Source organism: Labrus bergylta, chromosome 15 (genome assembly GCF_963930695.1).
Source record: "Labrus bergylta chromosome 15, fLabBer1.1, whole genome shotgun sequence".
In the NCBI taxonomy this organism is placed as follows: domain Eukaryota; kingdom Metazoa; phylum Chordata; class Actinopteri; order Labriformes; family Labridae; genus Labrus; species Labrus bergylta.
This window is the reverse complement of record NC_089209.1, coordinates 10,738,837-10,765,966: the sequence shown is the minus strand read 5'-3', so window position 1 is coordinate 10,765,966 and position 27,130 is coordinate 10,738,837. Positions and strand designations below refer to the sequence as shown.

Sequence of the window (27,130 nt, the reverse complement as noted above, 5' to 3'; positions counted from 1 at the left end):
TTGTTTAGACTGGTAAACAAGCTGTGAGGGGAGGGGTGTATGTAGAAGGACACTTATCAACAAGAGAGTGAGAGGTGGTTAGAGGCCGGGAGAATGATGGGGGAGGACATGGGTGCCACATGGTCTGAGGAGCCATGATGATAAACCTCTGAAACATGCTCTGATTTAGCTTAAAATTATTTCTTTCTTGTCTTGTTTGAGAACTTTTAAACGAGCTCCATTTGCAGTCGACTTCAGCTTCAGTGTTTACTTTCTTGTGACTGAAAACTGAAAATGGGGAGCACTCTGAGAAGCATGCTTTTGTAAAAAAAAAAAAAGAAAAGAAAAGAAAAAAAATTGGGACCTCAAAATGAAAAATGCCCCCCATCTACAGATCATTTTGGGGATGAGTTTCCAGATGTGTTCTTCTGCAGTCAACCTCCTGCAGTAATCTGTATTGTAACACTCTTAAATCTGCCTGACCCTCAGGCTGGTGCAGCTTGTGTTACAGTCACTATATAAAATATTCATCCATGGAAAAATCTCTTTGATTCCAGCCGGTCACTCGGCTTCACGCTGCCAGGTTAAAGTCAGCCCTGAACATGTAACTCAAACTAGAGTGTCGGCAAGCTTCAAGTCAGGCAGGCTCAACCTTTTTTTTTTCTCCCCTCCACATAATAATCCATCAGAGGGGAGAAACACTTCTCCTGCCTGTGCCATCTCATTCATTCATAAACAGGAGGATGTCCACTCCCTCTCCTTCAGGTGAGTCCCTTTTTTCCTCTGTTTTTGAGACTAAAAAAAAAAGGTTCTTTTCCTGCATAAACTACGAATTTCCCGTCAAATCGCTCTAAATTTGAATGCTATTTGGTTTGAACTGAGCTCACCCCCGAAGCTGTAGAACCTGCTTTTCATTGACCTGAAATGACCGCCTTTAACAACATGACACAGTGATGGATCGGCTCGTTTATTAAACCCATTCAATAAAGTTTTGAAGTTAAAGATGCGCGCGCAAGGCATGAATGAAAGTTATCGGTTTTAGGAATTTAATTGAAACATGAATCAAACACAAGTCCTTAGGCACGGAAGCGTGAAGAGATTACAAACAAACTTCATCCATCACCTCGACTCATCTTTAACTAGGCTACCTAAATTAATGCTTGCGAAATAATAGTTCGAAATTTCGTTAAGAAAATGGATCGATCAGTCTGCCATCAGACAAGGAAACAGTTCTGATCAACAGAGTGGACGCATTAAAAAGATAAAGTTCAGTGAGACAAAGAAGAAAAAGAAGTCAATAAAGTCATACAGACCAGCAGAGTCCCAGCAGAAAATCAAACCAAACGAACGCGTCAAAATTGGAGAATCGGAGGAGATTAAACGCAGATTTGTTTCCATTGTGCGCAGTTTTCAGGTTTTGGCGCACCGGCTACAGAGCCGCTCCGTCTCCAACAACCCCCCCTACCCCCCCCCCCCCCCCTTCTCTGACGTCACTGATATTGAATCGGATATTTGCAGCCTGTTTACTACTATTTGATTCGACTTCTCGGATTAAAGAAAACAGCCCTGACCACATCACTCTACCCAGAATGTTATTTTCAGAATGTGTCTGTTGTTGCCTTCCCCTTAAACTAAATATAAAATCATAGTCCTTAAATCAAGAAGTGAAGGAAAACAGTCACAGAGGCACGAGGAAGTTCTCGGATTCAAAGTTTCTTGTGAAGACATTAAATGCGACTTTACAAAGAGTGAAATGCTGATTTAAAAGTCGGAGTGATGGGTCTCTTTTGAAGCATGGATAAACAGAAAACGTGTTACAAGTTCTTGGCTTTGCTTTTGTTTCCAAGTGTGGTGCACGTGGCACAAGTGTAGTTTTTTTTTTTTTTTTTTTACTTCAATTTTCTTTTTTCGTTGACTCAAAATATTTCTTAACGAATTCTGAGTAAATGTTAAAGAAATCACTTTAAATAATTACAAATAAAATGATTTTTTTGCCCATTCATCCTCTAGTGAAGGAATTCTCTGATCATATGAATGAAATCTAAGCACATTCATATTGGCCTTATAGCTTAAAATTTCTTGATGATCAGTTAATAATGAAATGAATCACGTTTTTCTTTATTAGATCGGTCAAATGTCCACACTCTCCTGTTCTTGAAATTTACCATGGGAGCAGATGAGCTGCCTTTGTAACACTGTTTATACTGGTATCAAAAAGTGAAAGATTGGTGTCTGGAATGCATGAAGTAAACGACAGAAAAATAACCCCCTCTCTGAGAAAGAAAGGAGTAAAAGGGGAGAGGGGAACTCAATGAACCCTTTGAACTGCATTGACAGCAGCAGGGTTAAGGCAAATTTCCTCTGGGAGCCTATAGGGTGAGGAGTGGGGGTTGGGTGGGGTTAGCTGGGGTGAGAGAGTCCGAAGTCTGCTCAGAAAGTTGGTATTCAAACAGCTCAGGAATCTGCTTTTTACCCGAGAGCTTAAAAGCTCCTGATGATATCTTTAGTCGAGGTAAGAAACTACTAAAGAAGATCAGACTGATTCCAGTTCTCATCACTTCAGTCAGTCTGAAGGGCTCCAAACACAGACTTTCACATTGTTGTTTGAACACGTTTCAAATCAAGAATGAATGAAAAATGTTGCATTTTTGCAAGAAAAGTGACATGCTGGGTTTAATATGAGACCTTAATGATGACTGTCCGTTTTTCTTGACTGCAGCAAACCCTCACTTTCATTTTTCAAAGTGAAACATTCGTTTACTTCACCCTCCCTCCTTTCCAAATGTTTCATTGTGACTGGCTGTGAAATATCAGATACAGAGATGGAAATAAGTCCATGATTTGTGCATAAATGTGCCAAAAGATGTTGATGCATTTCATCCTGTTGATCACATTTTATTGATGGACCAACGAGAGAAAAGAAACACAGCTTGAGTTTGAATCTATGTTGACTGCTGGCCTCACAAAGATCCATTCATTCATTCAAGAAATAGAAAAATTTGGAAAACATACAAGTTTCTAAGTTGAAAAAAAGATGTGTTTCCTAATATTTATGAACATATGTAGATCATGGGGGGATGATATATTCCCAAACATGCATTTAACCTTTCAGGAGAGAAAAACCTAACCCCTAAATGTCTATACACCATTATCTTTAACCATGCTGTTAACAACTTTACACTATCATACTTTTCAGTTATAAATAAATGAGTTATTCAAAGAGCTTTGTCAAATCTGGAGCTTTAAGCGGGGCCGACTCATGAAAACATAATCCTAAACTTTGAGAAGTTTCTCATCTTTATGTGCTCCTTTTCATGAGTAGAAAAGTTTTTAAAAAATGTCTTGAGCTCTAAACAGTTTAAAACAATCTCATGCTGCACAATGACAGCAAACACAGATGAAGATAATGTCGGTGATGATGTGAATTTCATCAGACTGTGTCGACAACGTCAACAGAGACAATTTAAGGAACAACAAAAAAAATCCCTGACTGGATTCAGGCAGAAGTTAAAGTACAAAATCACAAATTTAAGATTGGTTCTCTGCATAAATAGAAAAGGTAAAAAAAACTGGTGAAAAGTTCAAACAAGTTTTACAATAATCTAATCCTGCAGCATGAAAGCAAAGAAAAACACAGAACTTTGTAATAATAATGAGATAAAAAAAAAAAGGTTTGTAGGTTAGAGAGAGTGCAATGGTTGTTGAAGTTAAACTTGCAGTTTGTGGTGATTGAAAGACAGATAACTTCAGTAAAAAAGGTCTTTTCAGGGTGATGTTACATTTTTCATGTGTGTGTAATTACTTGGTGCCAATTTATTTTTTTAAATTGTGTTCAAACAAAAAAGACCAGGGGGAAATAGATGGACAGCTGAAGAGAAGTTTGTAATCAAAACCAAGAAAGAAAATGCTGAACTAAGAAAGACCTCTACAGTGGATGTGTAAATAAATAAAAAAACAACAATAATTTAAACTAAGAAAATGTAATGTAAAAGAAAAAGCATCTCTTAATCTGAATGCTCTCATCAAATAACAAGAGAAGAAAAGGGGATTGATCTATAGATTCAAAAACGTTCTCCTTATCATCCTTAAACGTTGAAGTGTTATCAGAATCAGAAGTACTTTATATTAATCACCAGGGTGAAAATATCCTTCCTGCTTTAATGTTTTTATTATTACAGTGCCATGTTGGGCTTTTAAAAAATCTTGATCAAATTTTCTGTTATCAAAAACTAGTTCTTGTAGAAAAGACAAATAAAAGAGTGACCATGTATGAATTAAAGCTGGTGTGGATTTTTAAACAAACTAAGGTAGACAAATAAATAAAGACTCACTAAAGCAGCCTCATACATCCACATAAATCTTTTTTTTTTGCTGCCTTCATTTTCTTCTCAGCTTTATCAAAGTGTTCACTAGTCCCTTCCTTTGACTAACAGTCACACCCAAAGCAGCCATATCCGAGTCTCTCCTTGTCGTGAGCTTGCACACGTCAGTGAGCTGCTCTGCTGTGATTTCCCCCGACGTGTCCTAATCAGAAAGGTCCTGTCAGGATATGAGTGAGTGGATAACATCTGACGCTGGTATCCAACCCTGTGACCCAAACAGTAATTCTGTGGCCACAGCGAGGCCTCCTCTGCAAGCATCTTCAAAAACAGGCCTGAGCGCGGGGGCGGGGGCTGGGATGGAGGGATGGATGGGGGGAAGGGGGGTGGGGGGAGAAGCTTGTGAATTCCGGAGGGTGGGCTCTTGAGCCCCGGTGGGTGGAGATGGGCCTGTTGTTGCTTCATTCCTCCAACGTGTTTTTCCTCTTTTCCTCGTAGCCGGGAATAACCCCTCTGAGAAACATCCCACCAGGGTAGATGTGAGATAAGAGGGAAGTTTCTCAATGAGCGTAGTATTTTTCAGGCTTGTTATTGATCTGCTGTGTGGCCTCAAGTAACCGCATGTATGCTCGGACCTGTTTTGGCTCTGCACTGTCTCTCCCACGTTGGTGGACATGGGGTGGAACTTGACTGTTTAGTTTTAGTTTTATTAAAGGATCAACTTTGAGAAGAAAGATTAGCCTATGTATTTTTTACTTATTTAAAAAAAAAAAAATCCAGGTTTCACTATTGGAGAAAAGTTTAACCCTTTATTCTTTATACATGTTATATTTTTATTTACTGGGGGGGGGGGGTATAATTTTTGATTTACATTCAAACAAAAGGTAAAAACTTATATGATTGAAACAATTGTGAAAATCTAAATAAATACAGAATGTACAGGAAGAAAAAAGTCCCTGCTGAACAATTTGTTCTAGGCTATTTCTATGATTCACGTTGGTGTTTTAAAGTATTATCAAGTAGTCAGAATCAAACTGACAAAACTGATGAGTACAAAGGAGAAAATACTGAATAACACTTAACTAACATTTTAAAGTGACAGGCGTAAACAAGTGAACAGAACCAAAGTGATGTCAGCTTTAACAAGAACAAGGTTATAAATAGGCTACATCTCTTGTTTATTTGTTTATAACTTTTTTTTAAAGCGTAGTTATCAGGGTCGGATGTTTACAAAGATGAAGCTTTAACTCCGATGAGGTTTTTTTTTTTTTTAGTAAGAAGCATGAATGAAGTTTCCAAACTGACAAGTGTTCTAACAAAGAGGAAATGAAACAGTTATTAAAGTTACAACAATCAAACTGAAATGAGTTATATAGACAGATTAAAGTTGTATAAAAACTGATTTAATGTTCATGAAACTTGCGTTACTTACGTTTTCTATAAAGTAGGATAACACATTTTGAAATAATCAAACTAATATTGGTGACAGATATGAAAGTTACAACATGAGAGTTTGAATATTTATCAAACCAGAAGTAACAATCATGAAGTTACCTTTAGGAAGGTAAAAGTCAGATCAAAATCTGATTTTTTTATTTATAAAACATAAGTGTTTAAAAAAGCAAGCATAAAAAAATAATAAGAATACAACTAACTGAAGTTAATGAAGATAAAAGTGTTTTAAACTTTAGAGAGCTTGATTTCAGATTGACATATAAAGAGTAGAAATGATGCACATTGACAACCAACCACACAAATGAAGAGTTTTTGTATTTTCTGTTTTTGTTTTCCTAGGATGACTTAGTGATGTCAAACTTTACTGAACGTAAACTGGTTCATACTCTGATTAAACTTCTGATCCTTTTCAACTGCACAAAGCAAAACACACTCATAAATGTGTTCATGCTCCAAACTTAGTCACATTTAATGCTCACTCAATTTTTTTTTTTTAAGTATCCCTGAGGACTGACTTTCTCCTGACAACTGCAGATCAGAGACTGAGCACATCAGTTTCCAGGTTTGTTTTTCTGGGTTTTCCAGTCACATTCCTAAGCTGTGAGTTCAGCTCTCCTCTGGTGCCCAGTATATGATGCTGGGAGGTAACTGGTCGTACGTTAGGAACATGAGCTCCAAAACAACATGTCCATGAATGGAAGCATGGAGAATAAGCATTACATTTTGGACTTGATAAGATACTTTGGTCTGAGGGGGGAAAAGGGAAGTCTGCTCACTTGGCTCTGCTGGATGTTATATCTGCTGTACAGACACATTCGACTGAAATACAAAACTCACTATGAATCTATGTTAGGATTCAAGTGTTAGATACAGACAACCATTGGGTCTCCATGTTTTATTGGAACCAATTACTTACTGTATGATGTAGAAGCTAACTTTTAAACTCACTGACTCATTTATATTGGTGTAAAAATGTGTAAACATGCGTCAAGGTCTTGATGGAAGATTTAAGAAGTTGTGCAGGCAGGAAATGCTTCTTTTTGTCACAGAGAAAATAAACTTCTTTATTTGCATTGAGTTTATGTAAAGGGAACGACTTTAATGTATGACAATTGTTTTACTGCTGCAGTGGTATTGACAGTGTTTAATGGAGGTTGACTTTGCTCTTGAATACACATAATAAGCCACTGTGCTCACTTTAATTATTTCCCTGTTCTGTAAAGCACAACCTCCTGAAATCACATTTTACAACAACTATGGATGCATCTGTTTCAGAAAGGTTCAGAGACGTTTTAACCAATCTGTAGATGTTGTCTCTTATTAGTTTTATATCATTCGCTTTTCTTCTATTCTTTTGTTGTTGTGCCTATTTCTTCATGTTTATGTTATATGTTTTCTGTTTTCCTGCTGCTATGACTACATCAATCCCCCCCAAAGGAATCATTAAAATTTAATTGAATCCCATCTAATCTAATCTCAGGGTATAATAGCTTCATGTGGCCACACCAACCCCTTCTGTTGCAGTTTTATCACTCCAACAGCACACAGTGTAAATGGCTCTATACGCAGCCTTTTAGCCTATACGCGTTTTGTTTTTTTTTGTTTGTTTTTTTTATTCAAACTCACAGTGCTTGTTTTCAACGTAAAGCTGCTGCACGGTGGAAGTTGCGAGTCCGATTCCCTCTGGTCTCTCTGCACTCACAGGGCAAAAATTAGTAGCAAGAAAGCATGTAATTGACAAAGTCACGTGTTCTCACTACGGGAACGGGCACAGCCAGCTCGCGAGCGAATGAGAGCGAAGGAGAGAGAGGCAGAGAGAGAGAGCGAGCGAGCGAGAGAGAGAGAGAGGGAGGGAGAGAGAGCAGTACAGAGGTGGTGTGAGTGAGGAAGGGATTGAAGGGAAGAAAGAGAGACATGACAAAAATATCAAAAGGCAGAAAGCACGCCGTACCATGCGAGCTCAATTGGTGACCGATGGGATCGAGGATGTCGGATTAATGGTGACGACCGCAGCCCGTTTTCGCAGAGGAAGCTTCTCTATTGCAACTTGGGCGCAGAGGGTCCGCGGGGAAACATGGCCGAAGGTTATTCTGCAATTATTTTCCTATTTTTCTGCTTAGTTTCCCCCCCACCCCCTCCCCTCCCGTGCCGAGTGGAGAGGTGGTGGTGGTGGTGGTGGAGGTGGTGGGGGGGAGCTGAGAGGCGGCAAGGTGCAACGTGATTGTTCTTCCAAAAAAAAAAAAAAAAAAAAACCTCCAAAAATAAGAAAAACCGGACTCGAGCCGCCCCTCGCGAGCAACACACCTAAAGCGTGTTTCGCTGCGTTAAGATGTGAACATTGTGAGCGCGTATTCTCCGCTCTTCTGCACACTAGTACAGCTCGAGGAACCATGTGTACACCTGCCTTTAGGATCCTGTAGCCTACAACTCCACACACACACACACACACACCATAGCAGGAGACAAATCCAGCACAAGTTCCACTACTGAGCATGCCTGTGCACGAGACAGAGCTCGAGCATCTGTCATGAAGTAACAAACTACTTCACGATCACCACGCGCCAATTATCTGTCCAAATAGCAGTAGCAGCCTTTAGGACATTTCCACCGGCCGTGAACTCCACGTAGCCGCTGTTTGCAAGTGAAGGGGATTCCCTCCCCCCCCCCACACACTCCCACCCCCACGCTTCTTCAAGAAGTTTTTACGCAACATCGCCCATTAAACTTATATAAACCGGAGTGCGCGAGGGAGAGGGAGAGGGAGAGAGAGGGGGGGGGGGGATAGCAATTCTGTAATGTAGTCAATAAATGTTCTAACTTTCCGTGGATTGTTTCAGGAGGGCCGGGTAAAGGTGGCGGAGAAGACCCCGCCAAGTCCGCCGAACAGGAGGACCGGACTCGACCTCCTCAGGTTCTGTCGGGATCAGGCTTCTGCAAGTGGTTCAACGTCCGGATGGGCTTTGGATTTATCTCAATGACCGGCAGCGAAGGGAGCCCCGTCGACCCCCCTCTGGATGTTTTCGTCCACCAAGTAAGTTACCGTCGAAAAGGCACGAAATAAACACGAACCCCGCGAGGTATCGAACATCTGCACCGGCCTCGCCCGGATCTGGTTTCCCTTATTAAACAGCGGCGGATGATTGATTAGTATAGATTTCCCTTCTTTTTTTTTTTTTTTTCTTCTTTTTTTTTTAATTCCCACTACTTTCACTGTCACTTCAGTTCCCATCTTAAAACCCGCAGGCCCCCTTTAGTCCGCCTCCACATTGTACCATCCGGATGTTTTGCATTGGCCAACATGTTAGTGTGTAATCACACGTTGTCCACGGGCTTGACAAAAACACGTTTAAGTTTCCTCTTTAAGCCACATGCGTCCAACTCTCTCTCTCTCTCTCTCTCTCTCTCCCCCCTTCCTCCCTCCCTTTGCTTCCCTCTGCACTAAAGAGAAGGGAAGAAATGTCGTGTGGCTGTGACACGGTTAGTTTCACACTTGGCTCTAATGGACAGCAGAGCTCGCTTCCTATGCACTCAGCCAACATGTCGGAAAGCATGTTTAAAAAAAAACAAAAAAAAAAACTGGGGATGCAGTGTTTAAAGCTCCTTTCAGTTTTGTTTTGTTTTGTTGCCCCAGCGTGCAGTTAAACTGCAACACAACATCCCGTTACGTTTCCACTCACTGCTCTCCATGATTTATTGCACATGCAGTTCATTTCTGAGGCCTTGGTTTCGACTTATTCTGCAGCAAACAAAGAGCACTAGTAGCCTATCCTCCCTTCTTTTCAAACGTTTAATCGTGCTTTTTTTTTTTTTACAGTCCTGTAAAGTGGCTTTAAAATAGTCGGGGAGGAACGGCAGAGGATTAGAGGAGGCTTTTTCACTAGTTTTTCATTTGACACCCTCTCCTTGAGGTGTCTTTATTGTTGACTCACGGGATGTTGTGCTGAACTGGTGGGAAGAAGGAGGAGGAGGAGGAGAAGGAGGGGGGTACATTAGAGGTCAGATGTCAGCAGTGATGTAGAGGTGGATAAAAAGAGATGGCTCCACTGATCATTATCAGGCAAAAGAGGAGTGTTAAAAGAATATACATTGTGCTTAAAAAAATGCTTTAATATGTCTCCCCTTAAGTCAGTTTTTCGTTTTACTTCAATAAGCTTGTGCAGTGATTTTTAAAAGCTGCATTGCAGTCCTCTGTTCTGCTTAAAAAAATAAATAGGTTGTTTTCATCTTTTTGTTGGGAGTCAGCAGGTGACAAATGGGAAAGTTTGCACTGCTGACGAGGTCTTAAATACTGTTTTGACGAACTGTCACAATGATTTTTTTTGTTGCTTTCATGTAATTTAAATTAGTTGCTTTCATGTAATTTAAATTGACTTGTCTTCGTGTCTTCTCTTAATAATGCACCATGTACTTTCAATCAATGCTATTTTAAAGCTAGTTCTGGATTTTTCATTCTGAATATCACATAAGAACGTGAACATTCACATCAAGCAGATTATTATGAAATGGTTTAAAATCTGTAGGAAATTTAAAAAAGTAAATTCTGCTGAAAGAATAAGCTGATCTTTGGTCCATTTATCTCTGTAGTCAGGAGGTGGATTTTTATACTTTAAATATGAAGCCTATTTTATTATTTTGCCTGCCTTTACTGTGAGGATATACGATTTCTGAGGTGCCGTGAATGTTTTAAATAAAGGAGGATTCTTATGAAAGTACATATCACAGCATTGCAGTTATTGTGATTGATATCTTCTTATTGTGGCTCCATCGACTGAATGTGTGCATCTATATCCAGTAGATAACTAACTAATATCCCTGCTGGACAGAGATGTTATGGATGATGCCAGAAAGATGGATAACAGTGGGGAAGGTTTGGTTTAGGAAAGAAGCTTAAAATGCTGAGCAGAAGTCAAATGAACAGTTTCCATCTCAGCAGTTTGTAACAGCACAGGAATTACTGCTGCTGTGGGAGTATCTTTCAAATGCATTCAGAGATTTTAAAGCATCAGCTGAACTATGCATTTGTATTGTAAAGATGTAGAAAGGACAATGTTGGCTGCGTGTGCTCTGGATAATGATTTTCTTAAATCCTGCAAAATTTGGCTTCAATTTGAAATGTTTAAAAAATATACAAATGATCCCCCCCCTATAAAACCTTTAACGGTACACAATATATGTTTACAGGAGTGAATTCCCCTCTGTGTTTTCAGCTACATGTTTGAAACAAAACAGCTGTCATTTAGTGTGGACAATATGCATTCATAGGCACATTGTCATATTGTATGCAAAGCAGTCTGTTCCTCTGCATCCGTCTATACACTCTCATTAAATCAGTCACTCATTTTCTGCCACTGTTCCTCCCTCATGTGTTTTGCTGCTGTCACTCAGAAGCCATTTTGACACACAGAAGCTATTCAAGGCGTTTTTTTAGTAAACTCTGATGTGTATGTTTAATTAAAATCCTGCAGATCGTCTGTCATGTTAAATCTCATATTTAAATTTATGTAATGGGCGTTTGGGGAATATTTCAAATTTGTGCAGACCTGCATTAAAGATCAGACTTTGTTTTGCAAGCTTCCTGAGAGACACATAAGTCATTTCATATTTTCTGCATGTATGATAAAAGGTTATTAGCCAGTTATTAAAAGGAAAAATGGTTTGGAAATATTCCGGCTTTTTTCCTGCACGGTTCTGATCCTGTGTGTTGAAAAGAGAAGGGCTGAGGTATAAGAGCGATGGGGAGGGGTCGAGGGAGCATGAGGACATGAGAGAGAGGGGGAGAAGAAGAGAGGAGGAGTTTTCCTATAGGAGAGGGAAAACGAAGGGATGTGGGAAAAAAATAAGTGTTGGTCGGGGTGGTGGTAGCGGTAGTGGAGGTAGAGAGAGAACATGGAGGGGGGGGGGGGGGGGCAGCCAGCAGTAGCCAGGGAGGAAAACATATAAGCAAGAGGGTTTGAAAAAAGAGTGGAGGAGCAGGAGGTAAGAGAGGGAGGGTGAGAGTGTGTACGAGTCAGCGAGAGGGTCTCTTCCTGGGAGGCCTCTTCATCTGGGCTCCTATCTGATCACTTCCTTTTTGAAGGTGTGTGTCGGGGAGAGAGAGAGGGAGAGAAGTAGAGAGAAGGGAGGGAGGGGGGTGGGGGGGGAGAGTAATTAAGCATCTTCACCCTCTGTACCTCTCTGCTTAGCGATTCTACACACAAAGCCGTTTCATTATCTCTGTTTGTCAACCTCTCCTCTACCTGCACTCAGTGTTTTTTCTCTGTGTGTTATAAGTGTGTGTGTGTGTGTGTGTGTGTGTGTGTGTGTGTGTGTGTGTGCGCACGTGTGTGTGTGAGTGTGAGTTCCTGCTGGGACACGGGGGGGTGCTCTCTCCTCGGGCATTCTTTTAAAAAGAGGAATTTCTTTAAAGACAAAAAGGCAGGAGGGTTGGGTGGGGTGAGGAGGGGGTGGTGGGTGAGGTGGGGGGGCTGCTTGCCCTTTGTCGGTAATCAGTTTGAAATGTTGAACAGTTTGCTGCTGCTGTCCTCCTGAGTGTGTGTTCAATTTATGGAGCCTGTAAGTTGGTGTGTGTGTGTGTGTGTGTGTGTGTGGATCTTACTTTCCCCTGCTCACCACCAGGTTGTTGGTGTCTACATGTGAACCGCTGTAAGATGTTTTAGGTTGTTGTTTTTTTGAGTGTGTGTGTGTGTGTGTGTGTGTGTGTGCGCGTGCGCGTGCAAGAAAGTGTGTGTGTGTGTTTTGTGTAGCGAGGTTAAAGTGGGCCCCTAGTGAGATTAACCTCTGGTCCGTGTCACCGTTTGGCATGCAGGCCCCACCCATCTCTGCCTCCAGATAGCCAGTATCAGGCTTTGTCTCTCCTGCAGCCACACTATCCCCCCCCCCCCACACACACACACACACACACCCACCACCACCACCACCACACACTCCCCCTGCTCCTCCTCCACCAACCCTGCCTTCTCTTCAGCACATCAAAAAACGCGAAAAGAAGAAGAAAGGCTAGTCATGTGACTTCCCTTTTGAGGAGCTGGCCACATAGAGCAGAGATGATTGGTAATTGGAAAGGTGGCGGAGTAGAAAGCAGAGCAGGGCTCCAAACAAGTCGCAGTTCACCTGGAACACAAAGAGAGCGCCCGCACAGTGCTGGCTGTGTTTGCACCCCTGACATTTATTTAATTTAATCGACACAGACTGAAACATTCAACAGTAAAACATTAGATAAGGCTTGAGCTGACATTTAAGTCTTTAAGCGTCTTTTGTTCTATTTTAGTTTAATTTCCTTGCGGGAGAATTATTCAAATTTTCCCATTTGAGTCCTCAAGTCACAAACATACTGCAACTACCAGAAATTACAAGAATTAATTATCTGTGTATTCATTCTTTTTTTTTAATGTGAGAAAACGGTTAAATGGCCATCAAGGACATTGTAGAGCCCAATGTTTGTTTTAATAAATGTTTTTTTATTTGACTGAAAAAGGAGAAATTGAACCAATTACATAAATATGAAAAAAAAGAACACTCACGTTTGTACGGTTGGCAGAAGAGAATCCATCTTAAAAAAATACCTCAAGAATCAATTCCTCCAAAAGCTATTTGTGATGATTTGTTTTCCGTCCGTCAGCTGATGACAAATTGATAAATAGATTCATCTCTGTCGTGAAAGAGGAGGAACGGAATAGAAAAAAATCTCTTCACGTATGAAAGTGCAAAGCAAATGAGTATGCAGTAATGTGTTTCGGGTGTACTTGTGGAAGCGTCGCATTTGTCTGAAATAGTTTTTGAAATGCGTCACGTTCAAGTGTTACACGGCACATCTTTTAAAATTAAAAATCTTACATTTCAAATCTCCACTCTTTGTAAAAAGGGCTGAGAAAGAAATCAAAGAAAAACACGTTTGTGAATATGTCTTTGACCGATGTACCACTTTATGTAATGAGAGGTGCTAAATTTACTTCACACCAATTTTGATATCATTTATTGTATTTTATCAAAATATCACATAACCTCTTTCTCTTTAATAGTTATTTACTATTTTAATTTAGTATTTACAATTTCCTTATGTCGGCGTTGCTTCCTCACATTAGTGAAAGAAGTGAAACATTTGAGTGTAAGCGTGCTTGTGTTTTGAATGGCTGCAGTTATTAGCAGGCTGTGTGTTTTATCACCAGTCACCTCAGCGAGCTTCATTTCCTCTCTCATGCTGATAAACGTAGCAAGATGATCTAGTGCTTCCTCCCCCAGATCAAATATTTGCCCCAGTCATAATCGGGGGTGTTGGATGTTGTTAATTTGAGGCAGGGGAAACATGAAGTCTTTTAAGTGTTTGATGGGGGTTGGGCAGGGTTCAGGGGTCAGGGCCACTAATGACAACGTGTTGAGGAAGGCTTGGGTGTCAGCGTCATAAGAGTGGCTCTGTTGGTGGTTTTCATCGGCGTATTTCTTTTTTTGTTGCCTTTTTTCCCTTCTCCGCCGCTCCCGTTCTCTCCCCTCTTTCTTCTTTTGGTTTATATGCGTCCTGTTGGGTTATGTCCATCTGAGCTGATCTGGCCCAGCTTTGTCCACTTAGCATTTCCTGTGTGTAAAAAGCTACTTAATGGCACCACGCCACATGGTGACCGCCATCCCCGTCACACGCACCCCCTATTCCTCTTTAACGCGAGCAAAATCCAGCTTGGGCCACCTCTGATTTAAAGCATCCCATAATTAGCCCTTCCATACCCGGTGGTCGCCACGGTGAGAGAGAGAGAGCGAGAGAGAGAGAGCGAGAGAGCGAGAGAGAGAGAGAGAGAGTGAGACAGGCAGAGGATGGTGGGTCTCCTCTCTCTCTCTCTCTCTCTCTCTCTCTCTCTCTTGCCACTTCCCCATCCCCTCACGTTACAGCTTCCTGTATTGATTGCTGGGCCTGGTGATGACGAGGGCCTGGCTGATGAAAAGGAGGGCTATTTCTATCCAGGATGTTGGGAGTCGGTATTGATCGCCGGCTCCATCCTACACACACATGTGGTGCTATAGGAAGATATTTATTACATATACGGAAGCCTGCAAGCATTTTTCTGGACGAAGCTGGTGTCCATTTTGCAGCTCGGTTTCTTCCTTTTTTTAGTTGTGGTGGCTCTTGAGTGAAAGTGTGAGAGCTGCTGTGGTCTGCCACTCGGGTAGGGGGGTGGTGCTGGGATGGTTATACCGCTGACCCCAGGATTTCTGCTTCTGACCTGTGGGGCTCCTGATCAAATGGGGGTTTTGTTCCTGGGCTCCCCCCAGGTCCAGCCACTGATCAGGAGTTGCTCCTCCATTGGAGCTGAACAGAATGCGCTGGAGGCATTTCCATGAACCCCCCCCCCCCCCCCCCCCCCCCCCCACCACCACCACCACCACCACCACCTCCTCCTCCTCCTCTACTCCACTCCCATATCCACCTCCCCCATGCTCCAGGCCACTCCTCCATTTTGTGATCTCTCTTACGCTCTCTCTCTCTCTCTCTCTCTCTCTCTCTCTCTCTCTCTCTCTGACGTTCTTTCGTTCCCTCTCCGTGGCCGTGCCCTTTCATGACCTCTGTGCGTAAACTGAAACGGGTCAAGACACCCGCCATGTCATTCAAGTGGGAAGCGACTCGGGTTACAGGTTCTGATTTGTGAAGTTTTTGTTGTTGTCAAATGCATACACATGGAAGCACACACACCCCACACACACACACACACACATGTAAGTCCACATGCTGTGTTTTATTATGTAACTATGGAAAGACTGAGCTGCTTGAGAAATTGAACTCATCTGAGACATAAGAGGCCCGATTGGATACCTTGTCTTAAATGGAGGAGATTGTGTGTGTGTGTGAGTGTGTGAGTGAGAGTGTATGTATGTGTGTTTTCCTGCGTTTCTGCAGAACAAAAGGGGTTGTGTGGTTTCCTCACTGGTGCATTGTGGGCATTGTCGGGGTTGGAGAGGGGGTAGGGTGCTGAGACAAACCACTCAACTTTGACCTGGAGAGACAAGCTGCTTGTGGTCTGAAGACAGGAGAGGAACAGGAAGGGCTCGTGCGCCGTACAGTCTACAGACCAGTCGATGATTATTCATCATTATTCAGAGTGCGTTTTGGTTTTTGGGGAATGGGCGCACATTTTAATGAGCCTTTTTTTTTCTGATATCTGCTGCAAGGAGGGCCTTAAAGTCATTTGGATGGTCCAATGATTAAAATCTTTATTAATTAGGGGTTTAGTTGAAAAGCAGGGTTATGAATGTTTGAGCTTCTTCAGTTTATTTATTTATAAAACAAATAGATATGGTATGCATTGGTGTGTGCATGTACATGGATTGATTACTGAATGGTTGAAGTGTTTTTTTTTGTTGCAGCACTGCCACTTGTGATCGATCCTTATTGGTTGCTTAAAGCCACAAGCTCAGTTTGTTTCTACCTTCATCATTCCTTCCTTTTTAAAAAAAAAAAATTCCACCTTTACTGTTCCAAATCTTTACATTCCCCCATTCCCATCCCCTGATCCTCATTATTTCCTCAAAGCCAAATCCAATATCTGAACGAGTCCTCCATCAGCAATCGGCTGGAATAGAAACAGCCGCAGCTCTAACCCTAACTGACCACAGCCAGAGAGTCGGAGAGGAAATCTAAGAGGGAAAGCAATGATTGGATTTTTAAACCATTATGTTCGATATTTCAAAAACATCGGCCTTCCTGAAGTAGAAGTAAAGAAAACGTGAAAACAATGTAAAGGAGGAATAGCTTCAAAGAAGTTTGATATAAAGGCACAGTTTGTCCGTCTTTAACTTTTGGATTTTCAGAGTTTGAAGCCTAATTTGAATCTTTTGATTGTTTTCATTGTTTTGTCTGATATCTTTTGGTTGTGATAAATTCATTTGAGTCATTGGTATTAACCCGTATTCATTTTTAATTCAAGAAATAAAGTGATGTTCTGAACAAAATACATGTTACAAAATCAATCTCACAATGTGCATAAAATAATACAAATACATTTCCAAATGTCTGTTACTGTTTTGTCAGATTTATAAAATTCTACGAGTAGATTCGGGATATTTCTTGGCCATAAATAAACCTATTTATTTTATTTTAAACAAAAATAGTTTTTCTTTATTATCTAATGTTGAAACTTTAAATGTGAGAGGGAACTTTTTAAAATTTGAAGGTTACAAGAAAACCTGGAAAAACTAGCTAACTGCTTTTAGATTTAATTTAAACTTGTGATATTTATTTTATTTATTATCAAAAGTCTTGCTCTAATCCCTTTTTATTTCATTTTACTGACATTAAGTCAGTGTCTTTTGAAGTAGATAGTTTAAAACATTTTTTTAAAATGTATCAAAGTAAGATTTTGTTTTTTGACAAACTGAAATAAATTAATTCAATAACAGTTTGTATTGTTCCTTTCAGCTTTTATTTAAATATATACATGTTAAAAAAAAAGAAAAGAGGTGTATTAATGAAACAGTGCAACATGTTTTTTTTGTTCTTTTTAGAAGCATAGAATAAAACAGGAAGCACTTTTAAAGCATGTTTCCTCTTCAATGTAACCAGAATCTTTCACTTGTGTATTTCATGGTGCAGCAGTATAGCCATCTGGAAACACATATAAGTGCAGAGCTGAAACACTATTCTTAGTTTTTAATTAATTCACACTTTCTTTGTCACTTCCTGGCTTCTCTCTTTACCATTCCCACTTATTCTGCTCTCTTACATTTTCATTATACTATGACTAGAGCTCATATGGAGCACCTGTAAGTGCTGTCGTCGACAGACATCATAGAAGAAGAATAAATGCTGCTGAGCACATTCTCTCTCCTTCCTCTCTTGTTTCACATTTGATTCCCTCTGCTCATTTGCTCCTTTTTTTTCTTCCTGTCTCCTACACATCTGCCTCTACAGCGGGCGCTGAATTTACAGATCGCCTGCATTGTTATTTTTAGGCCTCGATGTATAGTAGGTAGTAGGTTTTTGCTCGGCACAATGCGTGCTTGTGTGGGTGTGTTTACCTATGCTGAGATCTGCAGGGCTCGCTGCGATTCATGAAGGTCACAGGGAACAGTGCATATAAGCAGTCAGTTCTGTGCCATCATGAAGACATTAATCATTGTCCGGTGGTTATGGAGTAACTAAATCAATACTGGCGATCATGAAGATAAGATGGATGGTGGATGTGTGGAAAGAAGAAGAAGGGAAAAAAACAAAAGGTTGCATGGTTGCGACTTTTCTCTTTTCCCCCCCGCAGAACGAATAGGAAGTGGTGTCTCTGTGAAAAGTAGATAAAGAAAGTAAAGAAAAGATGCTGTGTGTGAGATAAGTCCCTCTGTGCACAAGGCTGTGATGGCAGTTGGAGCTAACCGCTGGCAGTCAATCCTCCATGTTTGAATTGATGTGTGCATTATGTGCTGCTGGCGGTTGTGTTTTTGCTGCATTGGAAGCAATGCTTACAAAACCCCGCAGGAGATGCTTGAAACAGATCTTTCAGTTTAAACACCTTGATCTGATTTCCTTTTTTTTGACACCGACAATAATAATAATTAAGTGTTAAAAAAGCGTTGCTGGTCGCTGAGCCTTGTACTGTGCGGACAGAAAGTAAAAATGGACGCATTAAATTGAGTCTTTTCATTGCTGAAATGATGTTTACATGATGTTTAGCTCTCTTTTTCACCCACCTAATGAAGATATAGCATTGATCAAGTCAAGGTAAAATACGTCAATGACTCGGATGAACGTTATCTCACTGCTGTGTTGTTGTGTGTGAGTTGCTCATCAAAAACAGCATTACACAGATCATGTCGTCAAATGTTTCAGCTTTTATAATGAAATCAAATAACCTAACACAAGCATATAATATAATATAATATAATACTCTTAGCCTACAACAACCTGAACCTCCACTTTCTTTAACACACACCCTTGTGTATTTGGACGCATTATCATTATGAATTCATTGAGCTATAAGCGCCAGCCTGCTTTTAAATGGATAATTGCTTTTTTCCTCCCAACAGAGCAAACTGGTGATGGAGGGCTTCCGCAGCTTAAAGGAGGGTGAGCAGGTGGAGTTCACCTATAAGAAGTCCTCCAAGGGCCTGGAGTCCCTACGGGTGACCGGACCAGGCGGGGGACCCTGTGCGGGCAGCGAGAGACGACCCAAAGGGAAGGTCCCACTCCAGAAACGCAAACCAAAGGGAGACCGGTGAGTGTGGGAAATTTTAGAAAATCATACAGAAGACGTTTTGTATCTGCATAGATGTAGTGATATGTGTGTATGCATGTATTTCCCATAATTCTCTGCTTCAGCCATTAAAAAAAAAAAAAAAAAAAGAGTGGAGTGCTGCATTCAGAAAGCTGCCTATAGTGGTAGGAGACATATGTTATATGTACATCTCACTGCAGCAAGCGATTTCTGAGTGGGCTGAGATTATAGATTAGATCTATTCAATCTGCCAGACTATATGCCTGTTGCTATGGTTATTGTGCACCTTAATAAGGAATTGAATAGGGTACTTTGCCTGCCATCGCCGCTATATTAAATCAATTTGTCAGCTTTTACATTAGAGATGGCACTAGCACAGGGATGGTTTGGGCTTATATGCATCTCAATGCTGCAACAGTTCAATCAGTCGTTTTGTCCTCAGTAAAATCTTGCTTCGCTTAAATCTGCCAGAGGGAGCCATATGGAGCTCCTTGAAAACGCCTGCTGGTTGAAAGCAGAGGAGACAGAGAATGACGTATGGGCGAAGCAGACAGGCAGAGGCGAGAATTACACTGTATCTGGGAAGGTGTCACATGATTACAATAGAAAGTCTAGCTTTTTTTTTTTTTTTTATACCACTTTTTGTTTCCTGTCACATCCAGTTTTTGTTGAGCGTGAAAAAGAAATGCTTGTGCTAGAAATGAGGAAACAATATCTGAGAGAGAAGGCTCCCTGATTGGTTTACGCAGCTGAATAATTCAGCTTATTTGGGATAATTGATCCAGTGTTAGGTCAAGTGTCGCTACCTTTCTGCTAAGGTGGTAGCACCAAGGCAGTGTTGGATTCAGACATGGCAGGTAGATGGCTGTGACGTAATCTTATCAGTGTGAGCGGCTCCTGTGGCAGCTACACGGCTCTGACCCCTGCTGGCCACTCTGTTATGCAACCATGTCCTGTGACAGTCGTTCTTCATGCTGGTGTTCTGCAGTTTGCAGATCTTTTAAGGTGTTCGATGTAGAGGAGTTGTGTTGAGATATTCAGCCTTTGTGGATATAGTAACTGAAGTACACATCTGGAATGCTTGCCAAACACATTGCTTCCTGGAGACATTGTCTCCATTAAATGAAACAACACTGCTCTGGTATGCTATGAGTTATTTCCCAAATATGTTCAGCCATCTTGTCTTCATTAGACCAGTATCTAAGGTGCTTTCCAGCTTCTTTATTTCCAGCATAGATTACTAATTAGTCAAGTTATCTCTGAATATGTGTAGACGTTATTTATTCCAGAGAGAAACCATTATAACAGTTTTTAATAGAAGTCAGTTTAATTTTTACACATGATCATTTACTGGGTGATGTTCAAATCAACAAATCTTTGTTGATCAAGTCTTGTTGCAAAAATAAAGAAAATTAAAACGCATTTTGGATACAGCTACAGTATGTTTATGCAAACGAGGCATTTTTTGAAAAATTTAAACTTTTTAACAACTTCAGCAGGTTAAAACAGATGCACTGTAAAATGTAAAGATCTTACAATTTTTTTTAATTCATTTTTAATAGAATAAACCTGTTAAAACATCATCCTTAAGTCTGCTATGGATGATCTTCTCGATACAGATAAAATGGACACGTGTCAGTATTTTTATGGTTTTGTTGGTTTACTAAATCATGTCATGGAAACTATTTGATGATGCAAATTTGTGTAGAAAATCGCCAGGGTTTAAGACGTGAAGCTAACTTTAATAAAAAAGAAATGCAAAACACATGGAAAAAAATCCACTTTATTAAATATTCATACAACCAGATCTATTAATGTGTTTGTTTTCTAAAAACTGAAATGGGGTTTATTTTCAGCTGGATGGTGAGCATAAAGATAAATTGTTTTTTTGGACATATTTCAGCCAAAGTTAAGCCGTCTTTAGGATGAACTGGCATGATTACGTTTCTCTTCAGTGATTTTCTAACATGCTGAGCTTCTGTGTTCATGCTTTCTTTGTTCATCATATTGGATTAATTGGAGTTGATTTCTAGTGAACCACTTCTTTATGATCGTGTGACTGCTGGCTAGCTTCTCTGTGAAGACATTATTTGGACATGTGCTTTGATTAAAGTCATCGTGAAGCCCGGTGATGTGTTTAACTGGTATGAAGAAAATGACTAAACAGAGGATGAGTCACATGTCCGTGACTCTGTGGCCTGAGGAGAGTAGAGTGTTGCACAGCAGACCAGCATTAATAAAAATGGAATGCCTAAACCCACTCAAATCGTCTGTTTGATTTAATGTTGTGCTGAAATATTCGGCAGAATCCGGGCAGGCTGGAATATCGGGCAGATATGCCTTCACAGCCTTTTCCACTCTTTCATCAGCCAATTGCTCCTTGTCAAATTTAATAACACTGTGTTGTCTTCATGTCAGCGTGCTGCTGCTTACAGTAGATCCAGAGCAATAGCATGTGTCATAGCACCATCTAGTGGCGGATATAAGTATGGGCAACTCTACAGTTCAAAGTCTTGTAAGAAGACACTTTTTTTTTTTTTTACAGTAGGATCACTCCTAAGCGTTTCTTTAAATAACGCGGTTCTATTATTAAATCAATATAATTGTATTCTTTTGAAATTATTTATTTTAGTTTTCTGACGGCAGACAACATTACACAGAAATTAGGCAGAAAAAACGGAAGAATTATCTCTGCAGTCCTCATTTCTACAATATTAAGAACTAAGTACTGTGGAAGAGGTAGAGTGTGCACACAAGATGAATAAAAAAATATCTCAGAAAAAGACTCAATGGAAGAAAAGTAAAACATCAATGAATGAAGTTTGCTAAGATAAGTCAACATCACGAGGTCCTCTGTTGATCACCTCCTCAAAATTTGTCCACAGAGGCCTTCCTTATATAACCTGGAAGCTGGAAGCAGCTGTGACCGTTATGAAAAATCCCATAAACAATAAATAAGGGAAAAACGTTTTCACGTTCAGCCAAGCTGTGTCACCATCTTGATAAGATCACAAAATTAGTGTTTGTTTTTTTTTACCACAACATTCCAGGAACTCCCTTTTTCTTGTTTGCAAAACTAAGTGATTTAGGGAGCCAGTCTAGTTTTTTTTTTCTAAAGGTCAGGCCTTAGGTAGTAAGAAAGACTATTTGTATTTATGAATGGAAACTTGGATAGTAGAATGGTGGAGTTATGATTGTGCTATCCATGACTGTTTTCATCTGAGTACCTGTAGTCGCACCATGGTATATCTTCAGGCTGAAAATCATTATTACGTCTCGTCAAGTCTCATGAGGTGTGACCATAAATCTGTTCAAAACTGTTCGGATCAATCAATCAATTAAGATCATTAATCACAATTTAAAATATCTGAATTTCTCCTTTTAAAATTCAGAAACATTTGAAACGTGTCACATTGAAATTCAAAGAAAGCACATAACAGCCTGTTGTCCAAATAGCCTTAATGTGATAGACTTGAATTTCAATCAGGCAGTGTTTGATCCTCAAAAATTATGAAAATAAACCTAGAACTTGAAGACAACAGTAACAACCTACAGATACAAACAGGTATTTAGATGATTAACCTGTCATTCCGGTTCTATCATCATTCAGCGTCAGCTTTCAAAATAAATGTAGGCTTCTGTCAATCATATTGTTTAAAAAAAACAAAAAACTATGAGCTCTCTCCTCTGTTTCCAAATATTTTATCCCCCAGATTTCAATCTTTCTACTTCAACTGGTCTGCGTCCTTTACTAACCACAGCATGATGTACATCTCTGTACATGTCGTATAATGTATCTGTTTGTAGTAAATATCTTGCATCTACGACTGGTGCTACTGAATATGATTTAATCAGCCTGATTGGACATGATTACGCAGCCCTACATCCACTTCAGTATTTCTAACTTGGCGTCCAGTGTGAAATCGTTTGAAGAGTTACGATCCAGTGCGACTTCAATGTGTGCGCAGAGAATAACAAGACAGTCCTGAACTTCTGTCTCATGAATCAAATAAATGGCCCGTCACGTCTAGTGTCGCTGGGTATGTTTTTCATTATCCCATTGTGTCCTCTCTCCTCCAGCTGTTATAACTGTGGAGGTCTGGACCACCATGCCAAGGAGTGTGGCCTGCCCCCTCAGCCAAAGAAATGCCACTACTGCCAGAGCATCACGCACATGGTGGCTCAGTGTCCCCACAAGGCGCTGGCGCCCGCCTCAGGCTCTCAGGAACAACAAGCGTCTACCTCGGCCTTCAGCCCAGGGACCGGGCCCTACCTCTGCCCCCCCGAGGAGGAGGAGCGCTCCGGCTCGTCTCCCCTGGAGGGCTCGTCCTCTTCTCCCGAGGAGTCCCACACACGCGGCCCCCGGACCCAGAGGTGGAGGAAATCCTGAAAACAGCCAGTTGAGGGGAACCTTTTCACCGCTAGCCCCTGACCCCCCATGTCTCCTCTGAATCAAGGATACCTGAAGTCCCGCCCCCCCTTACAACCCCCCCCCCCCCGCCCCCCTCATCTACCTCACACCTGTGAAAAATGGGAGGTCTTGATTTCTATACTTTATTTTTTTTTTTTTATGTTTCAAACCAGCGCAGCTATGGCAACGATCACCGGGGTACGGACATGTGTGAACTCGTGTGACTGACTTGCAGTCATCTGGTGCAGCTATGGCAACCACCGCTGGAAAGGTGACTGCAGGGAATGACTGTTTTTCTTGTTTCAATCAGTGCAGCTCAACAGTGAAACAACATGGTATGAATCTTGGTTTGATGATTTTTTTTTTCTCTCCCCCCCCCCCCCGCCCCCCCTTGTTTCGATCCCTCTTGGACCTAAGCGTCCGCCATATTTGAATGCTTTCCTTACAGTTATTGGATTTAAAGCCGTAAACATATATCCTGTAGGCCCGATCATTCCGTAGACACATGATGCATCCTTTTAGCGCACATGGTAGCTCATTTTAAGAAGGATTAGAAGAAGACTTTTAATAGCTCAAGACCCTCTGAGCGATAATCCAGACTCCAAAGATTGTTAGCTTGGTTTTTAATGATCTATAGGGAAACTTTATGGATTGCAGAGGGATTTTTTTTATTTTTATTTTTGAAAAGACGATGGGCTGCTAAACACATTCTCCGCAATCTTGAAACGCTGACTACATACCTCTCTCTTCCATGAAATAGACGGGACCAACTGATTGTCAAAGAGTGAGAATGTGTGTTTGAGAGTTAGTGTGCGTTTGTATGGGTGTGTGTGTGTGTGTGTGTGTGTGCATGCTTAGAAAGAAAAACAAGACTGGGATCAACACTATTAACACTCAGTATCCTCTTATTAGAGTTAGTCACGCCTTAGTTATGATTTCATATAATCCAGATGATTTAGACTCAAAGTAATGGACTGATCATTAGACTTCCATTTCAGTTGTTGCATTATTAGTTTGAAATAACATGGCAGTTTATAAATCATAGTAAAAGTCATTAATATATATGTAAAGTCACAAGATATAATTGAAATTCTATTAACTTTAAGTCATGCGTATATAAGGAATTAGCTGACATAGGTGAATAGCCCTGTATATTGCATGGGATACTTTGTTGTTGTGTGATATCTTGTAGCTCGCTCTCTCTATTTAACCACAAATCCATTATTTTGTACTCTCCGCCTTCTTAGTCAGCAAATCACCTCCGACCCAGCACAAACCGAACGCTCGCCTTGTTTGATTAAAGGTGTAGTTTCAGACCCGTTCAGTATCATCACAGCTGCTCTACTTATGAAATACCTCACCCCATTTCTTCCTCTTGAAGATGAATGTCGCAGAAGGTCAAGCTGTTTTTTTTCTTCTTTTTGCTCTCCCATCAAGTGAGATCCAACCACCTGTCCCTCTTCCATCTGTGCCTACCAGTTGTTAGTTTAGCGCAGCAGCAGCAGCAAGCCAGGTAACGCCCGTCTCCTCCTTAGTGTGAGACGCCGTCACCGCTGCTGCTGCTGCTTTTAGACTCACTGAAAACAGGGAGAGACGGAGAGAGAGAAAAAAGTGCTGCTATTGGTATAACTTGACTCCCAAGCATGGCTTTAGTGGCACTTATTGTGACCTAACAACTCTTCTCTGACCATATTGAATGTGAAAAGAGCTTATCTGAAGTCGACTCCTCACAAAAAGTTCACTTCGGAGTTGTATCTTAATGTTCTGACAAATCAAAATAACTTTGTATGATGACATGAAACTAGCTTGTGTGTGTGTGTGTGTGTTTTTTTTTTTTTTTTAAAGCTCTAAGTAGACAACCAACTTTTTTTTGGTATATTTCTATACCAAAGAGTTTGGCTTTATTTTTTGAAGGCAATTCAAAGTTGAGACTTGCTGAAGTGCTTGCTATCCTTGCCCTTTCACAATAAGAGAGACTTATTGCTGGAAGTGCAAAACACTGCAGTTGTAATCGTTTTTATGTACAGCTTTTTGAATGTGTGCGTGCGTTAAAAATCAAATCTCAACAATGCAGCATGACAGGAGAAAAAAAAAAAAAGAAGTGAATGACCAAACCCCATTAAGGAGCACAGCCCATGCTCAAACCTTTATGGAAGCGACATCTTTTTGTATGGTGTATTTTTACATTTTTACACACAATTCCTCTCAGGATGATGAACTGTTCTCAGGGAATTAACCAAAAAAAAAGTGTATTTTATTCTTTTGGGAATCATCCACTGACTGACTGAACAAACTCTGTTAAGCAACGGTGAAGTGACATAATGTAACTGATTCATGTACTGATTTTAGCAACTACCTCTTGAGTTATACATAGTTGTGCATTTCTTTTTGTATATTTTTTTGGATGAGCTTGTATGATTAACTTCTAGGTCTCTATTGTACTGAGGTATTGTGTGAGAAGTTCCCTTGTGTTGCCACAGACTCCCTGGTCTTCCTTCCCATTTTTTTGATGATTTACTTTTCCCCTTTTACTGCAAAACTGTTATTTTTTTTGTTTACAGCAAAAGCCTACCTCATATGCGCTGTTCCTTCACAAGCTCCTTACCTCCTCCCAGTTCCCCCAACCTACTTCTACTTTTTAAATCGCCACTTGTCGCACTAGAGTCACTCTGCATTCTCAACAAATCAGCCCTGAAACGGCTCTTCACTTGTGACTCCTAAAATACCTTACAATCAAAACTCTTTTTGAAGGTTTTTAACACAACTTTTCAGAATGGGCATGTTAGTCGAGTTTTTCTGCCTGCTCAATGTTTCCTTCTAAACCATGACTTAGCTACAGACATCTAGCAAGTGTACCTCAGTTTGTTGGGCTTGATACTGACATGGCAACTCAAAAACTCCATACAAACACATTTTAAAGAGACATGGACTGTTGTTTTGAGTTTGTACGTATTTTATCATTGCCGTTTTGTAACCACTTGATAGGATGGGCTTACGGTGGCGACGACTTGGATTGTACTTCACACAAGGAGTGCCTATCTACGTTTTTTTTTTTTTGTCTGATCCTCTGACCAAATAGATCTTTTTTTTTTCCGTGTGGGCTCCATGGTTATGGCCTTTGTCAGCCATTTTTACAGCCTAAGATAATCAGAAGTTTTGTGGTTTGGAGATGATGCCCCCTCTTGTTAAAAAAAAGTCATTTGTACTTTAAAGCGACATTGTTAACATGAAAGAAATCAGTAGGTTTTGTACTAATGGTGACATTACATAGACGTCATTCTAAAAAAAAAAATGTTTATGAAGGTGAATATTGTTATCAGTACCTTTTTTTTTTGTTTTTGTTTTTTCAACTAACTCGTGAGAGCAAAGATTGATTTTGCATGTAACCACAGTATTACAACTCAAACTTAGCTGACATTATTGCCAACAAACAAAATAAACAAAGATGGCAAAATAGTGAATAATTGTTGTTAGTAGCTTTATATTTGTTTCCAATCATTGTAATAACTGATTGATCTCTTGTGTAATGTCGAGTTCAGTATGAGACAGCCAAGAGACCTTTTATAAGATTATTCTCCTTAATGTAGTAACAATCAATTGGTAGTCATAGATGTTTGTCAAGGCTGCATATAGGATAACAAATTTATAGATTTTATGTTTTTAATATTTCCCCACTTGTCTTAAATTTACAATCAAGCAATCAGGAGACAACAGAGCAAAAAGTCTTTCCCATGCAGTCATCACGAATGTTTCAGAGGTTTTTTTTTTTTTTTTTATTTTTT

The 27,130-nt window shown here is 40.4% G+C and overlaps 1 protein-coding gene across 1 annotated transcript; it reads left to right on the top strand.

The window, feature by feature from the left end:
* Positions 1–7,373: 7,373 nt before the first annotated feature.
* On the top strand, positions 7,374–27,130 carry lin28b (lin-28 homolog B (C. elegans)). The gene is made up of 4 exons (XM_065963468.1): positions 7,374–7,837; positions 8,591–8,784; positions 18,750–18,937; positions 23,018–27,130. Exons 1-4 carry the CDS (start codon positions 7,828–7,830, stop codon positions 23,325–23,327), a joined length of 702 nt encoding a protein of 233 aa, XP_065819540.1. The 5' UTR covers positions 7,374–7,827; the 3' UTR covers positions 23,328–27,130.